Source organism: Drosophila busckii, chromosome 4 (genome assembly GCF_011750605.1).
Source record: "Drosophila busckii strain San Diego stock center, stock number 13000-0081.31 chromosome 4, ASM1175060v1, whole genome shotgun sequence".
NCBI classification, from domain to species: Eukaryota; Metazoa; Arthropoda; class Insecta; order Diptera; family Drosophilidae; genus Drosophila; species Drosophila busckii.
The window spans coordinates 817268-836356 of record NC_046609.1 but is presented as its reverse complement, the minus strand read 5'-3'; the positions used below and the strand labels follow the sequence as shown (position 1 = coordinate 836356).

The following is a 19089-nucleotide window of genomic DNA, read 5'->3' as shown; positions in this document are numbered from 1 at the left end:
CCTTTAAGCCTTTGCGTGCATAGGGCGACCTGTGAGACTGCCATTCTCGTCTAAGGCGTCCGGCTTTTCTAGAACGCAGCTCGATTTGCTGATTTGTCCTCTTTTGAGTGTAAGGCACTTGTGCGTTTTGAAGGAGTTGCAATGCGGGCTGCGTGACAAAATTGGACTCTAGTGTTTTGATAAGGCTGTCGATATCATCTTTGAGTACAGGATTTAGCGTAATGTGTGTTCACACACATGTAAGTTCTTACATATTTCCTATAGCAGATCCATTTGGTTTTGTGTGAAGTGAATCTAAGCGGTTCATCATCAGTTACTGGATGACTGAGTAAATTAATGAGGATGGGTGAGTGGTCAGATGACAGATCTGAGAGACTTTCGGCACTGATCAAGTTTCGAGGTATATTTTTTGCAATTGCGAAGTCTATTAAGTCAGGCAGTTTATTTTGGTCTGTTGGCCAGTATGTTAGTCTACCGGGGGAAACGTGATCGAGTTTGTTGCTGGCTTTTATAATTGCATTATAGAGCTGCTTTCCTTTTGGAGTCACAAGGCGAGATCCCCAGTGTGTGTGCTTTGCATTGTAGTCTCCTGCTGCTATGAAATGGTCTCCTAGTGAGTCGAAGAACTGCATGAACTCTCCTTCATTTATGGTGAAGCGAGGAGGGCAATATACTGCGGCTAGAGTAAGTTGTTTACCACTATCCAGTTTTATTCTTATTGTTGTGGCTCTTGTAAATAATTTTCTGCGAGCTCCTTGTAACGGTGATGCTTCATACGGTTTCTGATCAGGATACCAGTCCCACCGTGTGCCTTGCCATCGGGATGGTTTGTTGCATAGACTGTGTAGCCTCTTAAATTAAAGTTATATTTGTTGGTCAGATGTGTTTCTGACAATAGCATGACGTCAATGTGTTTGTCGAGCAGGAATTGAGATAACTCAAGTTTATGCTGTGAAACGCCATTAGCATTCCACGTGGATATACGGAGAGGAGCCATTGATTATTTGGACTAGTGTGATACTAACATTTGTATCAAGAGATTCTGATGACGCATTAAATCTTGCATAGTTGTCCGCATGAAGGACATGAACTCCATAATGCTTTGTTGCAGGCTAGAGAACAGTGCCTCAAGGTTATTTTGTTGGTGTTCCACAGGCTGGTAATGGTTTGCCATATATATCTCAGAGTTAGGTGCTTTTGGGTGCAATGTATTTGGCGTAGTGGGCTCCAATCCTGATTTTAAAGCGCCTGCAAATGTCACATTTTTCCTTATTTTTATTAATTTTGGCAGCGATACACTTGGTCTGCTTTTACCGGGAAGAAAACTGGACTTGCCTGCTCATATATGTAGCTATATATAAATATAAACTACATAAAAATGTTTTAATATGTATTCTATGAATAAGAAAATTTTATATTTCTTGACCATATTATGTAAAACATTAACATAAAATAAAAAATCAAAAACAAATAGCTTACATAGACACTACTGTTTTGAAATACAATTCAACGCGCTGTAGGTCATCCAAGAACGACACCAATTGGCTTTGCTGCCATCTTGCATGCTACAAGTAATAGAAAGAGATTTATATTATATAGATAAATTTAAAGATATTATGTACATAAATTCTCCACAGCATCGCGTTGTAAATCAGTTTCTTGCTTGTCCTTGGCAAGGAGTAAGATGCTAGAGCCCATTGGATCGTTCTAGGCGAAGAGGACACGCTGCTTGGACTTCAGGAGCAGCTACGGATCGCCAGGAAGTGTATATGGTGCCAATTAAAGATCCGACAGCGAAGATAGAAGAGCGGATTATATGCGGGGCATATAAGTACAATAATACAACAATAATATTAGATAATCTCATCGTCTTCTTTGTGCTACCAATTGTGCTTAAAAAGTTTAACTTTTGCCGTTCTCTGATAACAACTGACTCGTCAATTGAACAGCTGTGCATAACAATGATTTTATGGATTATTTTTACTTATGTCTTATTGTTTGCATTGAATTGTTTGTTTGAAATGAGATTTTGTAGCCCTACAATTTAAGCTACAGCCCTACGATAACTTGAGTGATAAGAAATAAAAAAGAAGGAAGGTAAAGGAATGAATTAATGCATAAGCTCAGACAAATAAAAGTTAGTTGTAAACAGAACACGTGAGTGATGTTCTACACTTATGTCTTATGTGTCACAAGATATAAAATAATATAATAATATATAATATAATGCATACTATTTAAATAGAATTATTTATTGGGTAATATAAGGAAGTAAAATTTATTGACACAAGCAGCTTAAGTTTACATACATAAAAGTTGATTACCAAATTTATTATTAAATGTAATTTATGGTCATGAAAAAGAGAATGAATGGTAATTTTACGTATTTTAAATGAACCTATCAAGTAACGTATTGAGTAATGTCATACTTTAAATATTGGCATATTTATAATATAATTATTTTACTTGCTAATTACCTATTGTATAAATTAAAGAAATAATTACAAACAATATGAAGAGCCTAATAAAGCCTAGATTAGCCATATTTTAGCAAATACGTAGCATTGAGTGGATAATACAGTAATCATTTAACACTTATTAATTACGAGTATTCAAGCCAAACATACATGTACATAATATGCTTCTATTTGAAAATGATTTCCTACTTATTCATAATGATTAAAAGATACTCCAATATTTAACCTGGTGAATTTAATTAATTAATTAGTCGTGGTTTGTACAACCAAACTATTGAAAAAAGAAACATATTTATACTTATATTTAAGAACATTGTAGTTTTTAATTGTTGTGACTTAATAAAGCCTATGAATTAAACTCAATTTCCTTAGCATAGGCTTCTCTGTGCATTTTCTCTCGTAATTGCGATATACTTTCATCTATACGTACAATTTCTCGAATTTTCTGAAACAGACGCGTTTTTATTAAATTGTGCAATGTTGTGTGATAATAAATATTTGATCGGTAGACCGATGAGGCTATATTACTAATTTATTTATAATAGATATTACCTCGCATAAGTCTCCGGGTGTTCGCTTCCATAACCAAAACATATAAATTGGTATGTAAAGCATCGATGATAGTGCTGTGAACCATCCAAATGCGTGCGCCCACCACGGATAACTGTAGTCTAGGTATTTTATTGGAGTCCATTGAACAATATTAAAGAAAAAAACACCCTAAGAACAATAATAAAAATAAATACATGTAAATATTTCAAGCCTCAGCAAAATCACAAAGACCCATTTTTCTGAGTGACTTAACGTGATTGTACGTACCAAACAAATCGAAGGAGTGGTGACACACCAGCAAAACTTCCACCAAACAGTAGGATAATAGCCTATCATGTCCTTAATTCCATCATAGAATCGATCTACTCCATAACACCAAGATATAGAGACGCATTCAAAGAATATAAGCCATAGGAGACAAAATCCGCTTACTGCATATGAATCAAGTATTTGAAAAATATACATGCCGCCCTGAAAGTACACGTGGCAACGATTTTATTATTTAATTTTTGTTGCAAATAACATTCCATTATTATTTGGAAACGAATTATAATAATAAAATAAAAAATGTACAAAAAAAAGAAGACCTTGACGATAATACGATACCCGCTATATAGAGTGCCAGTCTCGAAATTTAAGTACTAGGACTACCAACTTCTTATGGAACTTCATTACTTAAAAAATAATATTTTGTATGTAATTTGAAAAAGATAAGCTTAAAAAATGTGATTAAAATACAATCAAAAATATATATAGAATTGGGATCTGGGTGTATTAGCAACTGCAAAAATAATTGGTATTTTTCTCCAATCTAGACAAAATTAACAGCATATAATATATACATGTGGCTTTAGTCTATATGACTAAAGTTTTAAATCATGTAAGACTGTACGTATTACAGGCTATAGTTTGATTTTTTTTAGAAAAATCTGGCAGATAATTATTTGCTCAACTTTGGGGTCTCTAGCTTTAATAGTTGTTGAAATTTTGGGATTTATCGAGGCATACAGACAGATTCAGGCCGCTAGCCTGATCACGAATCTGCCTGTTGGGTAACGAATCTGCCTGTTGCATTAGCGAATAATATAGGTTTCCGACTGGTTTCAAAAGCACCCAGAGGCCATTAAAACTTCATTGTGCTGCTTGTAAAAACTGTTGTAGATAGGGTTTGGGGGAGATTATGGCGTATGTGGTAATTAATGACTTACTTGTGAGATGCAAGTTATTCCAACCAAGTAGCTTAGTAAGCATACAATAGCAATGAATATTTCTTTACGTTTTCTAAGCAATTGTGGCCATTCATCAATGATGGCAGTTATGAAACCTTCCATAGTGCAAAACTGGGAGTCAAGACCTATTAAAAGAAGCATAAAGAAGAAAAGGCATGACCATAAAGGGGATCCAGGAAGTTGCAAAACCGCTGACGGGTACACAAGAAAAGCTAAGCCGGGTCCTGTAATATACACAAAATTATATAATTAATAAACATTACATTTACCATGGCTTTATAACTGCGTACCCGATGCTGCCACCTCCGCAACTGGCCTTTGCTGCTCATGTGCCATGAATCCAATTACAGAGAATATTACAAATCCCGCAAACATACTGGTACTTGAATTTACTGTGCATACAATTAAAGCATCCCTTTAATTATATAAAATAAGTTGGAATCATATTTGGACTGTAAGTCTTAAAACTAACTTGTAAACATTATTAGTAAACTTGTTGTAACTTCCTAGAGCAACCAATGTTCCAAGACCCAAACCGTACGAGAAAAAGATTTGAGTAACTGCATCGATCCAGACCTGAACACAGAGATTAATTAAAATTATATTTAAGGTGTGTTTCTTTTTAATGTGTCAATCATTATTTCTTACCTCGGAATGTGAAAGTTTTGAGAAGTTTGGAATAATATAAAATTTGATTCCTTCCATAGCACCAGGAAGGGTTATGCCGCGTATTAATAAAACAGTTAATAGCACATATGGGAAAAGTGCAGTAAAATAAACCACCTTTCCTGTCCATTTAACTCCTTTCCAAATGCAAAAGTAGCAAAGTATCCAAACCAGCAAAAGCGTGCCTGCCAGTTCCCAGCGAATGTTTCCAATTTCTTCAATTCCGGATGATATTTGTAAGGCTCGACGTCTACACGGATAATAAAAAAAATAAATATATTTATATATAAAATATATTTTAATATTGGAGTATAAAAGTCTTTGTATGTATGCATATATACATACTCCCAAAACTCTTTTACTGGATCTGTGAGCTCTGTTGTCGAAATGTTAGCGGTAGCAACACTGCAAATTTTGCTAGCGTTGCCATTGATAACTTTATCCCAGCAGTGTAAGTTCTTTCTTTCGTACTGGTTTACACAATTTATGGTATTCCACCAATTATTGCATGTTCGCCAAGGCACATCTACAAAAAACCACAAAATATCTTAGATACTCGTAAATAATAATGGTAAGGTAAAAGAACGCAGCTTACCGCCTCGCATCGACATAAAAAAATAGAATACGGCCCAGGCAAGAATTACGATGTAGTAAACATTCATCCAGCAGGACATAACAGCAGCAGCATAGCCAATACCTTTATATACATACATAGAGAATGAATTAGTATAATATCGCTTAACAAGAAAAAAAAGGCTCACCTTTAAAAATGGGAGCTATTTTAAATACACCCAAGCCGCCAATTGTTAACATTTGCCCTAGTGCAAGTTCCATAAAGAACATTGGTATACCAGCTAAGAACAATGCTAATAAGTATGGAACTAAAAATGCACCGCCTCCATTTTTATAACACAAATATGGGAAACGCCAAACGTTTCCCAAGCCGATCGCTAGTCCGACTACTGATAATATGAAGTCCAGTTTTGAGCTCCAGCTTCCTCGTTCTGGTAAGGACACTAGCTAAAAGATTTCGAGGTAATAAATTCAGCAAAAATTTATGTATAAGTATATATGTATGAATATTATGAAATTTTGTAGGTTTTTACTCCATGACCAGATTAAAGCTTGCCTTTTGGGTTGTATGGGTTTCCGTAATGCTTGCTGTATTTAAGTCCTTTGGTCCCAGCAAGTTACCCATTTCGATTGTTTCCCGTTTTTGTCGATCGCCTCTGTCCCCATCATTCCCACTGGTATTAGACATATTGAAATGTAACTCTTCTATGATGTTTTTTTTTGGGTAACAATCTACTTAATGTTCACTATTGAGACTTTTGGTTTTTAGAGAATCTGCGAACAATAACGATCATAATCACTGGGTAATATTCATGCACACACTAAAACAGAAACATTTTTCTTATTTTAAGTACTGAGTTATATGATATCGTTTGCATCTATGTATACAAAGGTCCATTTAGTATATTTCACATATGTGGATATATGATATGAATCATAATTTGTACGCACCCAAGACACCTTAAGCCATCCACTGCTAACATCCAACTGAATATCTCGCGGTCTCAATCTCAATATGTGAACAAAACAGCCATAAATACATATATGGTTGCTAGTTATGCATCAATCAAGTCCCAAATGCGAGTAAATTAAGCATGCTTAGGCAAAACAAGGCTGAATGTCATTTTTACATACAATTTGATTTAATAATGATTTACTGAGAGGGTTCCGGTGGAAACTGCTAGTGACTTTATGAATTATGCGGGTGGCATATCAAATCTAGTTTGATGTCCATTATTATAACGCACCCTCTACGAGAGTAAAACACCCGTCATTTTCGCTCAGCATAGCATCCAAATACTCTATGCTTAGGATTATAAGTTTTATTTGGGTATCACTTGTATGATAAGGTGTTCCTTCCTTTAATAATTATTAAATAAAACAAATTTGCATTCAGTTCGACAATCGCTCATAAAAACTTGATTCACCATTTATACATTTGAGGAATACTTAATTCTTTTTGCAGCGGAAATATAGATTTCTGGATAAACAATCCCTTGTTTTCTTCAGACTGCGCATGTAATTTTTGAAATAAAACAAAGCATATATTTGTTTGATTAAATATACACTATGTCTATGTTTTAATGGAAGAAAACACATGCGTAAATTTATCTTAATATAGACTAATATGTATAACTAGTAAGTATATATATTAAATGAATATCTATTTAAATTAAAAGTTGCAATCCTATATTCAGTATCTCGCAGAAATATTCGTTGAGTATCTAGTTAATTTTTCATCAACGAGTTATCAAACTTAAACACATCTGTATTTCATCCATATATAACTAAATATATAGGAATTTATACGAATGAAAATGCCCAATTACTAATTGAAGAATTTTCTTTTTTAAGCATTCTTGCGGCAAGAAGTGATACAAATAGGTTTAAAATAGGAAAATAGATAAGCACAAATATTTTTGTGAGATGCTGTATATTATAGTTGTAATACATACATTTGCTTAATTGCATTCAAGTGCAGTGCACATTAAATTGATGAACATATTTTAATTTTTTTTTTTTACATATATAGTACATACATTGCCCGCGATTATGACAATTTCTTGGATATATTCTATTTCCGTCATTCTTTATATATACATATAAGTATATAGTTCGCAACTGGTTTATACATCATAAGCATAAAAAAAATGGTTCAGATATTTTTGTAAGTTTTACAAATTACGGCGACAAAATAATTTTGATTGATAAACTGAAATTGATTACAAATCAGACAAAATAAAACAAACTGAATATTGATCTTTATTTAGACCATTCCGAGAATATCTGTTTTTGTTTAGTGACTAATCTTATTTGTTAACAAAATATGATGGGTTGGGGGATACATTTGGTGGCATAGTAATTAAATTGCCACCCTGCTGCTGTTGTTGTTGGCTTCTCGTATTCGTTGCATAGAGCTGCTGTTGAAAACTGTGATATTGCTGCGCATATTTCAGATCACTCGATGATGGACCAACGAAACTTACTCCAACAGCACCGGGCCCTGAGCCAGGAGCAGTTCCCCCAACACTGCCACCTCCATTCGATATTAAATTGCTTGAAGGAATTTGCGTTTGACACATGCCGCCTGGTATTTGTTTTATATGGTGAGGTTTAGACTGGCCTTGTTGTTGTGGTTGCGAGACATTACCAAACATTGCAGGATTGCCACCTTGACAAGAACCGGATACATTGTTGAATGAAACATTCGGGTCATTACAGTCCAAACTGTCTGGCGTACCGGGAAATTGACCTTGATGTCGATTGCCAATGTTAACATTAATGCCGGGTGATTGCATGCGGCTACCAAGTCCGGGGTGTTGGCGCATGCCATGTGGCCTCATACCACGAATCATAGACGCTTGGCCGATGCCCATGCTCATGCTCATACCAACATTCATTTCATGCCCAGGCAAGCCGCCTGGCACTCCAATAGTACTACTTCCATCATCTTCTAGACCTGGCATTTGCTGGCAGTTTTGAAAAAAATTCATACCAATTCCATTATTAATGCCATTTGGATTATTCATCATTTTATTCTGTTGATGCGCCTGGTGCTGTTGTTGATCATTTGGAGAATTCATATTCATTGGTATTGTTCCCGCTCCAATCATCATGGATGCGCTCTCATTTCCCATTGGATGAACACCACCACCAGTAGTCGCCATCTGTGGATTTGCGTAGCGTTGCAAAAATTCCAAGCTTGGTGGCATTCTTACATTGCTGCTATTGCTATTACCGTTGTTATTACTGTTGTTTGTGCCCTGTGGTCTCACTGGCATATATTGTATTGTATTCGGAGTGCTCGCTTTGACTTGAACATTGGGATTAAAATTTTGACCAAAATTTACTGGTATACGACCTATCATGCGAGCACCAGGTGGCAATATACCGTGTAAGCCGCCTGGTCCAGGTGCTGCCCCAGGCAACTGTCCAGATCCATCGCGTGTTGCACCATTGTGTCCAGTTGCATTGAATCCGCTGTGTCCCAAATTACAAATTTTTGGATTAAGCATACGCTGTCCCTGCCCCATTGAATTCATTAACGGATTCATTGAATGACAATTGTTTGGTATATTACCAAGCCCACTGCTTGGATGACTCATGTGCTCTAATCCTGACACATCCATACCGACACCATGTTCCATATTAATATCTGCCGCTCCTGTGCCTAATCCCATATTAATACCGCCAGCGGAACTACTAATGCTGCTCGTCAATTGCTGCGACATCTGAGCAAGCGAAGATATGGGATCAAAGTTTTGTGATATTTTATTTGGCACGGGACGATTTGCGCTGTTCGGATTCAATGGCATATTATCGGACCTTCGAGCTCCAAATTGTACACTTGCACCACTTTGTCCACTTAATCCACCAGAAGAGCAATTTTGACGCTTCATGAAACAAAAAAAAAAAACAATATTAATTAGTAAATAAATATACATTTGTAGATATAATTACGCTGATTTCCATCGAATTGCTGGTGTTGATTTTATATGTACTCATGGCAGTGGTTGCATTGGCCTGCATATGCTGCGTAAGTGTATTAAATTGGAGGCTAGGACTGCTCGATGAAAATCGCGATTCCGTAGAATTCTCTATGATATTTTGATTATTGCCATTAGATGGCGAACGAGAACGTTGTGGACTTGGACGGGTGCCTTTTAATTCCCCTGCAATCACAAATGAGTCAAATAGTAAATAAATATGATTATAAATAAATAAAATACCTTGACTGGTTGAAGAGTTATACGCTTCCAGCTCCTTGGGCGACAGATGTGAAAGCGGCGTACTTGGATTACTATTTAGATGGTTCATAATGTTTGACTGATTGTTACCACCTCGATGACGACTTGATGGTGAACCAGCGTCAGTTTGAAAACAATTTTTAGTACTACCAAGCGAATTCTGGAGTGATGCATTCGTCGACGATGTAATGACAGATGATGTATTTGTAGTTGCTAACTCCATACTAGGGGAATTCGACGGTGGCCCTAAGGCACCAACTGTACGGGGTGAAGGTAGGGAGAGATTGTTCGGACTCGACGGGTTTGGTGATTGAGCCGCAATCGGTACTGATGCCGATCTCGGAGTGGGGTGATAAGGAGGCGGCGGTCCTTGAACGCTGTTTCGCATCTGCATATTTGAAGCAGGAGCGCTCCCACTTGGAGCACTGGTAGGACCATTTGGTGGGGCAACAACTGATACTTGATTAGGATTAGGACAGGGACCTAAAACACCACTACCACATTGCGACATTGCGGTTGGCCTGCATTGCGCTTTGTTGCCTTTTAAGCGTTCCTCGTATAGTTGTTGCTGAATCTTAGGCCACTCCATTTGGTTAATGCTAGGAATTCCATCTTGGGTGACCATATTGGACTTATCATTAGCTCCCATGACACCACCGCCTAGGCCCACGCCACAGTTTGGGTTATTAAACGCTCCAATTATATCTGATGAGTTGGCCATTATCGATGTTGCAGCACCAGGGCACGGCATTCCAGAATTAATATTGACGTTCAATACGTTAACTACGGATCCGGATCCCGATCCTAATCCCTGCCCACCACCTCCAACCGAAGCGACTGCAGATCCGCATTGAAGGCTACCTTTTGTACCATTGTTGCATGATATTACGGCTCCAATATCACCAATAACGTCCCCTGGTATTGGCAGAGGCATTAGTATTTCTTCACTACCAAGCTGAGCTGACATTTGATCTGATTTTGTCGAGCTTTGCGATTGTGCCTGCATCTGTATCTGTCGAATTTGTTGGGTATTATTTGTGCCACTTGACATGTTCATTATAATGTTGGACATGCTCACATCATTACTGTGCTTGGAATTTGCATTGCTGTTTGGATTGTTCAATCCATTATCATTTTCTGGAAACAAGAATTCATTCATTTTTTTTATTTTTGCCAACTGTTCTTCACGGTGTTGACGCTGTTGTGGAGTCAGATTTTCATCTGGCACTTTGACGCCCTGGAGCGATATTATATTGCTGTCATCACCACATTTGACCAAGCCTACACTTTCGACGCCCTCCAACAGCTTCAATGCAGCATGTGAGTCACTTGAACCTTGCGATACATCAAGATTATTACGACTATTATTTACATTACTTCCTCCACCTGTCTCCCAGCACATTAAGTCATTGTCATTTACAAGTGCGTCCACTTGGGAGGGATCAGCAAAATGTTGACGTTTGCTAGTATTGCTATCATTTTGATTATTGAATTGAGGCTTGGGTCCAGCTATACCTGCCTTTTGCGGTTGCTGGAGAATCTTGCTCACTAGATTGGGATGCTGATGAGTTTGATTCTGGTTTAGATGCATATTCGCATTTTGGTTTGCATTGATTGGATTGGACTGAGCACTATTTGTATTCGGATTGGGACTTTGCCATGATGCCTGGTTGATGTTTCCAGGTGCAGAAATATTACAAATACCCAAGCCCATTGAGTTTTGCCGCTGTAACTTATTCATCTTCATTGGATTTTTCATAAAAAAGTCTTCGAGAAAGCTTTTTGTAGCAGGCTGAGTGCAGTGGTAGGCAATTATCGTCTGAAATTGTCCGTTTATCACCGACTCGGCACCTTTGTTGGCCAGTTGTGTGGAGAATACAAATATATGATTCTGTTGTTGCATATAATCCAAACAGTGTCCCACAGTAGTTCCTATAGTGCTATTGGGTCCACTCATAAAATTGATTCGTACTGGATAAAACACCAGGACTGCTGCCGGGAACTGAACAGTGGCCGTGAGAAGAACCGAGGTCCAGGTAGGAACATTGCTTTCCCTCTATTTGACTGCCGCTTGCATTTAACATTCATGCTAGGGTTTGTCGACTTCGCTCAAAACACCAGTATCCGATTGACTGCACGCGACCAAATCTTCACTGCTTAAGCCCCATAACAGAAGACGGTTTATCTTTACTGTTAGAGTTAAGCTCCAATTTTTACTGACGATATGAAAAATAAAAAATAAATTTAAAATCTGTTTTTACCTTAACTTAAGTTAATGTACCTGCCGATTGTGGATTGATCTTGACCAGTATTTGATCCACTTATGGAACAAATCGAACCAAATCCCACTGAGGGACAAGTTTGGTGAAAAGCTTCTCTTCTTTCTTCATATTTACTAGGTTGCAAATAATATCGGTGGATTCTTCTTTAACTGCACAAGTAGCAACAGCTACCGAACCCTTTGAGTTGTTTGTTGCTGTGGTAATGGTGGTGGTGGTGCTGTTTGTGCCACTACTTGAAACACCTACACCTACTGAAATGCCTTGGCTGACCTTATCCAATGTTGAGTTTCCAGTCGTTGCTTTTTGATTAAGTTAAATTAAATAACCAAATAATAAACATGTATATTTTTTAATCTTACCGCCATCTTCTTCTTTGATACTCGTTTTCTTTTTGTTTGATACCTCGTCCTGAGGCTGGTCACTGTCGACCTTTTGGGAGATGCCTGTGGACACGTTACTGCCGTTGCTATTCGTATTTGAGTGATCGTTGCAATTAGTTGCGTTAGAAGGGGAACTATTAGTGGAGGTCTGCCTTAACACATTGGGTATATTGTTACTAGTGGCAGACTTTCCCATTCCATTGGAGCTGGAACCTGAACCAGCAGCTGTCTCCGACCCAGGTGCACCGACATTGTTACCACCACTTGTGCTAGCGATGGTTTTATTGTCGTTTGCGTTGATATTATTATTATTATTTTTGCTGTTGTTATTATTTATGTTAGAAGTGCTTTTGTTCGGTCCTCCTATCTCATCAGACATGTTCTGCATTTGGTGGCTAGTAGTCTCTAACAATTACCGGACGATAAAAAGTGAGCTTTTAATTGATAACCCTTGAAAGAACTTACCTGGCGCTAATATAGTAATCTGTGATTTTGATTTAACATTCGAGGTACGGCTCTCAATATTAGATGTCGCAAGAACAGCGTTGGTTGGTGTTTGGCTGGTGGCAGATTTAGTTGTAGGTAGCATTCTACTCTTGCCTAAAAGGTCCCGGAGTTAATGTTCAAATATTTATATATGGTTACTAAGAAATTATTCCAATTCTGTCTGGTCGTTTTTGTTAGTGCCTTACCTCTCATACCTTGTCCATCCTCTAAGCTTGCATATTCAACGCTATGTTAACATCATCTCAATTTAAGATTGCTTTAAATTTCAGTTTTTTTTACTATTAGGTTGGGCTTATTTTAGCATAAGTCTTGTATTTGAAATTCCATTGAAAAATCAAAAAATTCTATGTATAACGCTTTGTTATAATAAACACTTTCAACAAAACCAAAAATTCTGTATACATACACGATCTTACGCACTCACAACGCACACATAACATTGACACACTTAGAATAAATAAAACATTTGCCAACAATATAAGCTCATATATTATAATTTTCTCAGTAAATGAAATGAATAAAACCACTAATTATGTACAGAATAAATTATTTTCGGTCTAAGAACTATTTTAATTGTAAATATGAAAGCCACATAAATTCTAGTGATGGAAGTAGGGTCGGCAGAAAATTATCAAAAAAAAAAACAACAATATATCGATATTTTAAAGTACGAAATTCTATTTATTTTGTAATATTGATTTTGCTTATATATCTAAATATCGGTATTTATATATTCTTTTGATAGTTTAATGATAATATAATATCAGAGACAAATGGAGGCAACAAATAGTTGAAATTATATTTAAGGTTGCCGCTTGGTTGTCGTTGATTAAAAAATATTGAAATTAAGTTTTATAATAACAAAAGTAGAATAATGTATAGATTTAAAAATGTACAAAGTAAAAGGCTTAATCTGATACTAGAATCATGTGTTATAATTAAAATAGTACAATATACAATACAATACAATACAATAGTATGCACAATTATGAATAAAGTCAAAACATTAAGAAAGTACTAACATTATTTATATTTTTAATAGGAGTTATCGATGCATGCATTACATAGGAGCTATCGATGTTTGGTGGGAAATGTGGCTAAGTGTCAAAAAATACCAAATCCGTACTCGCAGTGCCGCCACACTATATTGTTTTTATTATTTATTTATCCGTATTATTATCCTAGTGCAAGAAGTATATTCTTTTTAAAAGTATTCACAGCTGGTTTAGGTTTACGAATAAGTAGTGATATCAACAAAAAACCAAAACATATGATTTCATGGACTGAGAAGTTGGGATATTTTAAAAGAAAGTGCATTCCGAGTTTGGTCTCTTTTTATAAAAGCACTAAGCATACAACAGCTTAGTGGTGCAACACTGGTTCGATTTCGGCAATTAGTCTTCGGTTCGCGACTTCAGCACGAAACTTCACGAAGTATGCCTGGGGCTCAATCGTCCAAAGCTTTTATGCAACACATTTTTAGTCGATTTGACGCATCTATGTGTTGTATGCATAGTGATAAAAGTGAACACAATGAAAAGATTCAATTGCCATAGCATAGTAGCCATAGTGTTTACTTGAAAATCGCTTTTTTTTCAAATCAAGTGAAATAAACGATATAACGAATAGAATGTTGTTTAGCACTGTTATTGGGCGGCATATTTGAAATGAGATAATAGAGAATATTTATATTGTTCAACACTCCACTATTTTTTTTAATGCAAATGGGCATATTAAATTTGTTTGTATGGTTCCAGTATTTTTTTTAAGTGGTTGTTGGAATCGAGTTAATTAAATAAATTGTAGAAAAATGCAATGTAATTTTTTTTGTTTTATTTTTAGGTTAACATATATATTTATTAACGTTGATCAACCAATTTAATGGCTATAAAACGTTGCTTTCAATTAGGAACTAGATAACAAGATAACATAACATGAAGTAACATGTACAACTATTTACAATTTAAGGACTCGAGTAGTGTGTCGTCCTCTTGTCCAAAGGTCGCCAGGATGCCTTCGCTTCAGTCGCCTTCTGATTGTCTGCGTGGCCAGAGATGCCGCTAGCCAGTTTGTTTTTGACATTTTTAAAATACTTGTAGCTAAATATTGCTTTTCTTGCGGGTTTGTATTAGGGTAATAATGTATATGTACATATGTACACTCACCCAAAATTCTGACTGACTGAGTGAGACATTCAGTCAAACGGTTTTGGCAAAATGTGGTAAAGGCATGAGCATGAGCATTGAGTAGAAAATGAAGAGTACTCGGTTAGTTGAGCGCCGATTGGCAGAAGATTTGTGGGCGTGGACATGAGCGACAATAAGAATGAAACAGCAACAGAAGAAAAAAGAGCAAGAGGTTCAAGTGCAAAATGTTTTTACATATAGAAATTTGTATACCCTTCAATTTGTGAAGTTCATTCAAATATATGTTTAAGCGATAATTAATTAGTTTTTATTAAAATTCTTTAAACTATAGTTATTGGCCAATTATATGTTGTTTATTATATAATAAACAAATATATTTGTTTATTGTATAACATAACATATTTACTTCATATAGCGGAAATGCCGTGCAATAGCCTTTCTATATGCAGAGTGGCGCGCTTGTCGCGCATAGGCAATACAAAAAGGATTAAACGAAACTTACATTTGTATGTGGCACATTTCATAGAATTAAAGGGGCTGTCCATATATTACGTAATCGCCTAGGTGGGGGAGGGGGTCAAGGAAATAATTATGTTTGTCTTGGACAATGATTACGTAATCATTTTATACAAATATTTTTGTTAAAAGTATTTGTTTAAAAATTTAGTTTTTGAAAATATAGATTAAAAGAACAAATTTGCTTATTTTCTTTTTCGGTTGTGCATTAAATAAATACAAATTGAGGTTTTTCATTGAATGATTACTTTTGATTACCAGGGGGGAGGGGGTCAAAAATCGCCGAAAACATGATTACGTAATATATGGACAACCCCTAAATGAAAGCATATGCATATTTTTTGTATAATAAGTACTCGTTTGATAGAATTAATAAAACCCGATAGTTGCTGGAATTGGAAAATTGCAAAGCCTAATCCAATGCTAAGGTTCGTCTACGTGCTTGGTCATCGGACTTATAGCCAAGTGCCTCTACTCTGCGCTGCCGGTGCAAAAGCAAGTCAATTAACAACAGAACCGATAATGGCTAACTCCACGCCTCTCCTCCTCCGTGCTGGCCACAGAATCCTCAAACAAAGGCAAGTTTAGTAATGCATTTCTCACAACTCGGGCTTATGTACTATGTAATTATATCTAGGCATGATCATAATAAACCGACCAAAGGCCTTAAATGCAATAAATCTCGAGATGGTGCTCAAGATTTACAAGCACTTGAAAAAGTGTGAAAAATCCAAGTCATTAATGATCATCAAGGGCACAGGTGATAAGGCCTTCTGTGCTGGCGGCGATGTACGTGTTGATGCTGGACACACTGATAAAGCCAAGAGTTTCTTTCGCGTTGCATTGATTGGCAATTACAAAATACGCTATATTGCAATAATTTATGGTATTACCTGGGCGGTGGCGTCGCATCTTCGCACGCTTTTTGCTATGCCCGAGACGGTAATCGGTCTATTTCCCGATTTGGGCGGCTCATATTTCTTGCCACACCTGGAAGGCAAGTTGGGACTTTACTTAGGTCTGACTGGATACAAGCTGTGTGGCGGAGATGTCTATCATGCGGGCATAGCCACACATTGCTGCGAGAGCAGCAAAATTGCGGAGCTGGAAACGGCTCTGATCAATGGTCCATATGCTGATGTGCCAGAATTGTTGCAAAAGTTCCACTGAAAGCCAGAGAAGCCCTTCGCGCTGCAACCTGTGCTCGAGCAAATTAACAAGAACTTTTCGGCAAGCTCTGTGGAAGGCATACTCGAAAATTTACAAAATGATGGTAGCGATTGGGCAAAGAAAACGCTGGAGGTCAGTGGGCAGCATTGATAAGCAGCTGTTAATTGGTTAAGCTAATCATTATGCCACATGCTAAAAGCGCATAAATATTTATTAAAATAATAAATAAAAATATTTAAATGTTAATAAGCGGCTTGTTGACGACACGACATGGTACAAAACATTTAGAATTAAACAGTTTTTTTCAATTTTCAGATCCTCTGCAAGGTCTCACCTGGATCTACGCGCTGACTTCAAGGAAGGTGTGCGCGCGTTGCTTATTGACAAGGATCAGCAGCCCAAATGGCAGCCAGCTACGCAAGCTGAGGTGACTGAGGAGCATCTACAGAAATTTAAGAAATTACCCGAAACCGAGAAGCTTAAACTGTAATGTTTAAGCTTGCACGCTACCCGCTCCAATTTTGTTTCGACATTTGGAAGAGTTTGATTTTCTTATGCCTGCATGTTGCCTGTTTGAATTTTGTTACAATTGGTTAATTTCTTCTTTTTTTTTTGTTGAGAGTTACCTAATTTGGGTGCACACGTTTTTGAATATTCAAAGTAATGCTGCTAAGGGTACGTAATCTCTTTTATCTATTTCTTTCAACAGCGAATTAAACAATGGGATTTATCTTGCGCTCAGAAATTGAAACGTGAAATTTTGATGCATTTATATTTTGATATTTATAAATATTATAATTATATACAAATTATACAGTTAGTTTACAAATAATAGTAATGTGCCTTAGCAGACAATAGTAAACGTTTAACAATAAATTGAAATTTTTTTATTTTTTAAATGTTAAAGCATAACATCTGAAATAAGAAGCGCATTTGAAAACCGAGAATATTGCACGGCAATATTTTTAGATGTATCCCAGGCATTCGATAGAGTCTGGCCAGAAGGACTAACGCATAAGATCAGAGTAACGCTTCCTAATAACACACACAAATTATTAGAGTCGTATCTATACGACAGGAAATTTGCAGTGAGATGCAATATCTTAGCTATGTCTGACCGGTACTATGTGATCCAGAGCTTGGAGTCCACAAGGGCAACCGTACTTGGACCAAACATATTGCCCTTTTACCCAAGCAGGACAAGTAGCTCAACTAACACATTCACCTTTGCTGACGATACTGCTATTCTCAGCCGTTCGAGGTGCCCTATCAGCGCAAATGGCTCTTCATATGGCTGAAGTGGAGAAATGGCTCTCTGACTGGCGAAGAAAAGTAAACGAACAAAAAATCAAACATGTTACGTTTATCCTAAGCAGGCAAAATTGTCCACCGCTCACAATAAACAATTCCGCACTCCCACAAGCGAACGAAGTGACGTATCTTGGAGTACACCTCGACAGAAGGCTCACATGGCGTAGGGACATCGAAGCCAAGAGAACGCAACTAAAATAAATGCCAATAGCCTCCACTGGCTTTTCAACGCTCGGTACTCTCTCAGCCTTGAATATAAGGTCCTACTCTACAATTCCGTACTCAAGCCCATCTAGACCTATGGCTCCCAACTATGGGGGAACGCCAGGAGTAGCAATATTGATATTGTCCAGAGAGTTCAGTCAAAAATCCTTAGAACTATCACCAGAAAGACCTTAATATTCAAGCAGTCAGAGATGTAATAGCTGAACACAAGGTAAAATACTACTTCTTTGATTTCTTTCCTTGCACCCTAATACCCTAGAGCGAAGGCTAACAAGGCTGTGCAGCAGCTCCCGTCTTCGTTGTAACAACCTACCAAGCAGCGATAGAGCCTAGGAACGTGCAATCCTAAAACAAAAGAACTGTTAGATAATGTTTAGTTATAAGATTTGTAAAATCATTTCTAGTCTCAATTTAAAAGAAGATTCAATAAAAAAAGCAGGGACCGTAAATAGTGATTATTTTTTTTTTTAAATAAAAAAATCACGTACTTACAATGGACCTAGAAAAAAGTGGGGGACACCAAATAATTTATTTTTGAACAATCTTTGCATTTCCGCCGTAATTTTTATTTTTCCAATTTTTAAGATATTCTTCAAAGATAATTATTATTTTTGAGTAATTTAATAAAACTTAGACGATAAACATTATTTTTGATCAAAAAAAATAAAACTCAAAAATAATGAACATTATGATTTTTATTTTTTTCGCTTAAAATAAAACTCATCAGTAATTTCCCAGCTTCTTGTGTTAATTTTTACCACCATAATTATTACATACCTTATAAGAAGGACCGACAAGGCCTACTTC

General features: G+C 36.6%; 2 protein-coding genes and 1 pseudogene across 2 annotated transcripts; 1 reads left to right on the top strand and 2 right to left on the bottom strand.

The window, feature by feature from the left end:
- Positions 1-2450: 2450 nt before the first annotated feature.
- On the bottom strand, positions 2451-6511 carry LOC108607337 (sodium- and chloride-dependent GABA transporter 1). The gene is made up of 12 exons (XM_017998020.1): positions 6449-6511; positions 6054-6271; positions 5686-5944; positions 5520-5621; positions 5270-5450; positions 4907-5174; positions 4731-4834; positions 4549-4673; positions 4238-4482; positions 3297-3500; positions 3030-3197; positions 2451-2922 (listed from the first exon to the last, which is right to left on the bottom strand). The coding sequence occupies exons 2-12, from the start codon at positions 6183-6185 to the stop codon at positions 2824-2826; spliced, it is 1887 nt and encodes a 628-aa protein (XP_017853509.1). The 5' UTR covers positions 6186-6271; positions 6449-6511; the 3' UTR covers positions 2451-2823.
- A 648-nt stretch (positions 6512-7159) lies between these two features.
- On the bottom strand, positions 7160-13331 carry LOC108607331 (protein BCL9 homolog). The gene is made up of 7 exons (XM_033294645.1): positions 13099-13331; positions 12872-13006; positions 12386-12811; positions 12069-12325; positions 9727-11800; positions 9458-9669; positions 7160-9390 (listed from the first exon to the last, which is right to left on the bottom strand). Exons 1-7 carry the CDS (start codon positions 13103-13105, stop codon positions 7807-7809), a joined length of 4695 nt encoding a protein of 1564 aa, XP_033150536.1. The 5' UTR covers positions 13106-13331; the 3' UTR covers positions 7160-7806.
- A 786-nt stretch (positions 13332-14117) lies between these two features.
- Positions 14118-17496, top strand: LOC108607327 (annotated as a pseudogene).
- The last annotated feature ends 1593 nt before the right edge of the window (positions 17497-19089 follow it).